The 7684-nt window shown below is 45.9% G+C and overlaps 1 protein-coding gene across 1 annotated transcript in view; it reads right to left on the minus strand.

Annotated features, from left to right (window-relative positions):
• LOC121879297 (ryanodine receptor-like) overlaps window positions 1-7433 on the minus strand; it is a gene marked incomplete at its 5' end in the record, with an annotated part of 109180 nt that extends 101747 nt beyond the window's left edge. Inside the window, 12 exon segments of the mRNA XM_042385894.1 lie at window positions 498-709; window positions 1435-1699; window positions 1937-2066; window positions 3019-3227; window positions 3727-3843; window positions 4072-4165; window positions 4528-4694; window positions 4816-5083; window positions 5227-5417; window positions 6094-6278; window positions 6770-6949; window positions 7309-7433. Coding sequence (XP_042241828.1) covers window positions 498-709; window positions 1435-1699; window positions 1937-2066; window positions 3019-3227; window positions 3727-3843; window positions 4072-4165; window positions 4528-4694; window positions 4816-5083; window positions 5227-5417; window positions 6094-6278; window positions 6770-6949; window positions 7309-7433 — 2143 coding nt within the window.
• Between the last annotated feature and the right edge of the window lie 251 nt (window positions 7434-7684).

Raw genomic sequence — 7684 nt, forward strand, 5'->3', positions numbered from 1 at the left:
CAAAATTATCTATTGGTGTTTTGTATTAGTGCTGTTATATGTTAGTTTAATTAAGTCAATTGTGAGAAATGTTGTGTTTAAGTGTTGGTTGTTATCCTTCACCATCTGCTATCGTGCGGCATCGTGTAGCATGAATGACGTCACACACACCTTAAGTTTACTTAAGTAATACGTCCACAACATCCCGTTTTTCTAAATGCTATATAAGTTTTTTGTGATTACTTTTTCTTTATCATGACAAAATCTCACTGAATTTCCTTACGTGTCAACGAAGTATCTGAAAATAATCTTAAAAGATAAGTAACATATTGTTTATAACGACATCATTCACAGTTCGTATACTTTCTGTGATTCATTATAACAGTGGTTTAAGAGGGAAGACACTACCCGACCCTTCAACACACAGTAACGGGTAACTGCTGGACAACTCTCAGGTATCACCTCTCAGTGGCACCCGTGAGCGTGTAAGCACTGTAGGTTCACCAGCCTCTACTTACACGGAATCCGTCGAAAGCCCAAGATTTGTCGTCGCAGCCCAATTCTGTTCCGGGTGGGCTGCCGGTCTCTATCCACCCCACACGCATGGGACCGGAGGTGAGAACCTCCATCTCGAAGTACCACTTGCCCGAGGTGACGGCGTTGGTCTTCTCCAGGCGGTAGGTGCGGTGAGGAGTGCCTCTCTTGTGGCTCACTTGTGCTGCTGCCGCGGCTGTATAAAGATGCCACACTCGTCATCAGTTAATAGTGACAAGCTTGACACAATATCAAGATAATATATATATATATATATATATATATATATATATATATATATATATATATATATATATATATATATATATATGCACACTCACACACACATATTGTAAGACAATTTGATTCAAGAAAAATCAAGAGCCAAGTTAACCTACAATTAACTAACGCTCATAACTTAATGTCCCTTTATTACATCTCTGTTAGACAGTTGATCCTTGTACCACCCGCCACTCCCCAACACTTTATTGTCTCTGACCAAACAGGGTTGTGACCAATAGTACCCCACCACCTGTCTCCCCATGAACCATGTTTCCAGCACCCGTGCCCCCATGACCCATATTTCCAACATCTGTCTCCATGACCCATGCTTCCAGCACCTGTGTCTCTATGACCCATGTTTCCAGCACCTGTGCCCCCATGACCCATGTTACCAGCGCCTGTATCCCCATGACCCATTTTTCCAGCACCTGTGCCCCCATTACCCATTTTTCCAACACCTGTATCCCCAAAGCCCATGTTTCCAGCGCCTGTGTCTCTGTGATCCATGTTTGCAGCACCTGTGCCCCCATGACCCATGATTGCAGCACCTGTGTCCCCATGACCCATAATTGCAGCACCCTTGTCACCAGGGTTGAGGCGCCACTCCCCTCACCCTCACACTAACACACAGGGTCTCACCGTCAGCTTGGTCGCCGGTGGGAGCCTCGAGGATGTACCCGTACACGAGCAGTGTTCTGATGGTCTCGGAGGCGGTGTCTCGGTTAGCCTTCTTGATGGCTTCGTCAACGTTGCCGTAGCTGACGAGGTGAGGTGAGCGGCGCATGTCAGGGTCCTCATTAAGACCGTATGTCCACCCCTGCATGATACGCTCGCGTGCCCAGATGTTGTGGGTGTTCTCTGCTAATTGGTCCACCAACTCCTCCAGCTTGGACGTGAGGCTTATCTGTAAACAAGACGTTAAGTTAGCCACTATTTTCCCATATTAATGACAAGTAGTATGTAAACACTTCCATTGACACGTAGTGAAATGATTAGTGTCACTGTTTCACTGTTGAATAACAACATAATACTGTACACCTGGTAGTAATGAAACATATTAAGTCATAACAAAGAAAGTGTTATAACACCATCCGGGCAGCTGACAGTAAACCAAGAGTCAGGCAGGTGGCAGAGGACACACCTGGGACAGGTCGAGGGGCTGGGGCTTGTAGCCGTTGGACTGCAGGAAGGGGTCGTTGGGCAGCCTGACGGAGCGGATGCGGCTGGGAGGTTTGTCCATGGTGATGTGGTACCCCAGAGACAACACGGTCCTGCATCACCACACAAACACACCTTAACTTCACTACATTACTGTTATTTGTGCACACCATAATAACACTTCTAAACGCGGCCTCCATTTTGAAAGGATAATCAAATAACATTATGATATATGTTTCTTCAACCTTAATGATGCATAGAATCTTCTAATTAATAAAGAACTTAAGATAGTTACTGTAAACAAAATGAACAGCCCCAGTAACTTCAAGCCCGGGACCATCAGTGGAGGTAAATGAAGTGACACATATTAAAGTCTCACTTACTGGAGGACGACTTATTAATAATCCAACTTCTGGGTTCTGACATCCTTGAGGGAAATTACTGAGAATGGATGATATAACTCAAGAGCCACCTACTGGTGGTGTTGAGGATGTGGAGGTGACCTAGACATATGTGAAATACTGTAATAGTTGCTCCAGTAATCTTTCTCTCAATATTAAAAAAATAAATAATAGGTAAACTACTAGCCCCCCCAGTGGTGACAAAGTGGAACAAGTTACCAGATAAGACTTCCACGGTCAGTTACTCAGAATACATTAAGGCCATATAGATCTACTGTTACACCAAATTGCTCTCTTTCTGAAGTTATGAAAGACTTCAGAAACAGAATAAATGCCCGAGTGAAAGAGTTTTATCCTGACACCTGGTCTGAGTACAAGTGTTCGATGATCAGTGTCCTCGCCCGTGTTGAGAGAGGAGGAATGTGCGGTAGGTTCTCTCACCCGCCGACCTGGCTAGATGTTGTTTACCTGAGGCGGAGGACTTCATCGTCCAGTCGGGATTAACACTTGTTTATGTCTTCATATAGAAGTCTGTCTTTTGGGCATTGGTCCTGTCAAGTGTGTGTGTGTGTGTGTGCACTGTATGATTTTATGCATTCCTCGAGGATTTCTAATTCAGGGATCTCGAGCAGGACTTAAAGATCCTAGTGCAAGGAGAACATACTTGAGGGTCTGGAGGGCGAGGGTGGCGTCGTATCGCTTTTCGCTGGGTGGGAGCTTCTCGAAGGAGGTGAGGCAGGGGTGGTGGAGGCGCAGGTCGTCTCGTCGCTCGCTGTAGGTCCACCCCTGCTCGATCTTGTTCATGGCCCACATCTCGTGTATGTTCTCAGCCAACTTGTCTCGCACCTGCTCGATGTACGCCGCCAGCTGGATCTGTGGCGCCAACGTTAATAATAATAATAATAATAATAATAATAATAATAATAATAATAATAATAATAATAATAATAATAATAATAATAATAATAATAATAATAATAATAATAATATAGAAAATCTCTCCCCCCCCCTCATACCATCAAATTCCCTTCATTGCATTCTCCCTCTTCCACTCTCTTTCCCACTCTCACTCCTACTCTCCCTCCCCCTCCTACTCTCTCTACCTCCCTCCCTCCTGCTCTCCATCCCCCCTCCTTCCTTCCCACTCTTCATCCCCCTCCCTCCAACTCTGTCTTCCTCCTTCCCACTCTCCCTCTCTCCAATTCCCTCCCTCCCACGCCCCCTCCCTCCCTACATCCCACTCTCATTTCCCCCCTCTCCCTCCCATTCTCCCTCTCTCCTACTCTCCCTCCCTCCCACTCTCCTTTCCTCCCTCCCTCTCTCCCTCCCCACCAAAGAGCAACAACAATAACAAGAGAGAGCAGCTACTGACGGCAGAAGTGTCGACGGGTTTGGGCACAAACACGAGGTCGTCTTGGATCAAGAGAGGGCCGGCTAGCGTGCCCTTGTGTTGGTCACCAAAGTAGAAGCACGGATCGATCGTCAGCGTCTGCGGGAGGAGGAACAACATGGTCAGGTATTATATCTAGGAGACATAATTACGTACCCAGAGATTTGTTGATTAAGTATACCCAGGAGACGTATAAGCACAAAGCCTTATAGCTTGTCAGGTATATCCAGGAGACAGTTATATATTCAATATCTTATACGTAATATAATGCAGTATTAATGAGCTATATTTTGTGTGTGTGTGTGTGTGTGTATAGGGATAACTCACTTGGAAGGGCAGGAGACACTCGGACACAGATGAATGGGCCTCAGGGGGCGGGTACTTAAGTCTGCCGTGTTCACCACCTAGCAGGAACCTCGCGCTGCAACACACAGTAAAGTCAGCTTCGGCTGTTTTTTCTGACTCTAACCCTAACTCACACTACTATTTACACACTACTCCCTCACAGGAAAAAATCTGTCTTTCTTAAATAAATGATGAAGGAGGGTCAGAACACGTCACTGTCAAATTAAGTTACCGAGACGTTCCTTTGCCACAGATTTGTTAGTCCGGAGTACTAATGAAATTTGACAGAGAAAGATACAGTACTTCACTAGTTTTATAAGGTTAGCTTGCATTTCCTTCGTCAGCTTCAGGACAAAATGAATCTAGTTTAGTGGCACCGTTTGTGGTGCATTTCTAACACTGGCTTAAATGATTATAAGATAAACTACTGTGATTTACCTGAGCTTGGCAGAGGCCGATACCACAGGGAAGAACATGCCGTCCAGGTTGAAGCCCGTGAAAGCGCCGTTCACCTGACGGCCATTCACATAGAAGGTGATGATGGGCACAGTCAGGTCGAGGGCACAGCCGATCACGTCACCCTTCTTGATGAGCGGCAGAGAGTCCTATAAGAGAAGAGCCAACAGGTGAGGCAGATTCAGTGGCCAGCAGCATACGTATATCACGAATATCAGGGATATTCGTGGGTCATTTGAATACTGGTAGTGAGGAGGCAGAGGTACTCACAATGGGGTTGGCGAGGGTGTATCGACCGCCCGTCCACAGGAAAGAACCGTCAAAGCCGAAGGAGTAGAGGTCATCACCAACACCATTGCCACCCCACTTCTCGCCGCCGCCAGGGTAGCTGACGTAGCCCTTGGTATTGGCCCAACCCAGTCGTAGATGGGGGGGAAGGTGTGACGTCTGCTCGATGTGGTCCAGCGTCACTTCAAAATACCACTTTTGGTAAATGGCTGAGCCTTCCACGAATCCCACGAAGATGTTGGGTCGCGCGCTGTCAACAATTACCGGAGGAGGCTTAGCAAGAGAGTGTGAGTGATAAGAGAAGGGTATGAAGGGAAACAGGAAAATTATTTAGTACTTACTTATTTTTTATATCATCATATGGAGATGTAACGATAAGGAGACACAACTAACCTGGAGACATGGTCCACTAGCTGGGTCTGGAGGAGAAGGTTGCGGCCAGGCAGGAGGTAATCACAGATGTTGTTCTGAGAGGAGCGGACAGCGGTGCCGTTACCCACACACAAGGAACACAACACATCCAGCACCTTAGGGTCACGCCCGTACTTCTCCAGCAGAGCGATGATGACCTTGATGTGTTCCTCCTGTAGGCCGAAACCAACACGTTAGATCCACTCAACACGAAACCTTTGAGGATGATGGTTTAAATCTTTCAGGTTGATGGTTTAAATCTTTTCAGGATGATGGTTTAACTTTTGGAGAATGGTAGTTTAATTCTTTCAGGAACATTTTTCAAATCTTTCAGGATGATGGCTTAAATCTTTCAGAATGAAGCTTATCCCTTTGAGGATGTTGATCTAATGTTTTGACAAATGATAATTTAAGCCTTAAAGGATGATGGTTTATTTTTATGAGGACGGTAGTTTAATTCTTTGAGGGCCGCGGTTTATCTCTTTTATAATATCATTTTGTTAGAACTATGTGACTTGTAGCAGGTATTACTATTTCCAGCTCCTTGATATTCTTTTTTCATTCAAAGCAAACCAGGAAAACTTGGTGAGTCTTGGAGTTCTGACCAAAAGCTAATTATGACTGCTAACTTCTGAGAGGAATTTCCTGTTTTAATCTCTAGTGACTGGAGCGGCTGCATGCATAGAAACGAGGTCAAGAGACACTCAGCTAATCGTGAAATCGAGGCCACATGCTAATCTTTACTAAGTGCTTACAAGAGAAGTGAATTAGTGAACTCCTCTCTATCTCTCTATCTCTCTCTCGCTCTCTCTCTCTCTCTCTCTCTCTCTCTCCCGGATAAGGCCTCACCTTCATAACGTTGAGGGCCTCTGGAGAGTCCATGAGGACACAGTGGAGTACGTCGAGCATGCCAGTGCCTTCACCAGCAGACCCCAGGCGGGAGAAGAGCCAGTTGAGACGGTGACTGTTGGCGAACTGGGAGCAGTTGGTGTGGTTCCCCTTGATGACGGCCGCCAGCAGCTGGTAGAGGTAGCCTGCAACACACACCTACACCTTACACCTGTACTCTGCAACACCTTACACCTGTACCACCTTACTGCTGTACTCTGCAACACCATACACCTGTACCACCTTACTGCTGTACTCTGCAACACCTTACACATGTTCTCTGCAACACCTTACACCTGTACTCTGCAACACCTTACACGTGTATTCTGCAACACCTTACACCTGTACTCTGCAACACCTTACACATGTACTCTGCAACACCTTACACCTGTACTCTGCAACACCTTACACCTGTACTCTGCAACACCTTACACATGTACTCTGCAACACCTTACACCTGTACTCTGCAACACCTTACACCTGTACTCTGCAACATCTTACACCTGTACTCTGCAACACCTTACACCTGTACTCTGTAACACCTTACACATGTACTCTGCAACACCTTACACCTGTATTCTGCAACTCCTTACACCTGTATTCTGCAACACCTTACATCTGTATTTGTCAAACACACCTGAAATGATATCCCAGTCCTGGCCAGCCTCTTCCCCCGCGAGAGCCACCAGGTAACCTTGCTGGGTGATGAGGGTGATCTTGTCAATAGCGTCCAGAATCAGGTTGAGGATACCTTCCTCTTGGAACAGGTCTTGGCGGTTCCTCAAGGCACGTAGTGACACCTGTCGCTCGTTGTGTTCTGAGAGACAAATACTTCACGATAAGGCAGCAGCACACCACAGTATTTACCCAAACCTTAACAACAAACTCGGGCAAGAAATCAGTTTAATTTATCATTTCCATTTACTGTTATCAAGCAAAATATCACAGAAAGTAAAACTGACAATAACAACTCGCTAATATATGTTCACCTAGCCAGCCTATTTGTCTTACAGGAATATTATACAACATAATTTTATTTACAGTTTTGATTTACCGAACACAACCATTAACCCCTTGTGTACGGGGTTTCCTCTAAGCTTCATAAAATGTGCTCAACAACCATTATGTACGTAGACTAATACTCACTCAGGTCGTCTCACACGTCCGTATACTCACCTAAGTCGTCAGAAGGGTAAGCGAAGTAGTTGATAAGATCCTCGAGGCAGTTAATCATCTCTTTCAGGTTAAACAACTTGAGGAGAACCGAGTGTCTACGGGACGTCTGGATGTTGTCTAGTCCTCTGAGGGTACAAAGAAAAGCACCAGAGTCAGGCTACGTCACACTACACACCCCCAATAGAAGCACCAGAGTCAGGCTACGTCACACTACACTCCCCCAATAGAAGCACCAGAGTCAGGCTACGTCACACTACACTCCCCCAATAGAAGCACCAGAGTCAGGCTACGTCACACTACACTCCCCCAATAGAAAGCACCAGAATCAGGCTACGTCACACTACTCACCCCCAATAGAAGCACCAGAATCAGGCTA

Source organism: Homarus americanus, unplaced genomic scaffold (genome assembly GCF_018991925.1).
Source record: "Homarus americanus isolate GMGI-L3 unplaced genomic scaffold, GMGI_Hamer_2.0 scaffold16894, whole genome shotgun sequence".
Classification (NCBI taxonomy): Eukaryota; Metazoa; Arthropoda; class Malacostraca; order Decapoda; family Nephropidae; genus Homarus; species Homarus americanus.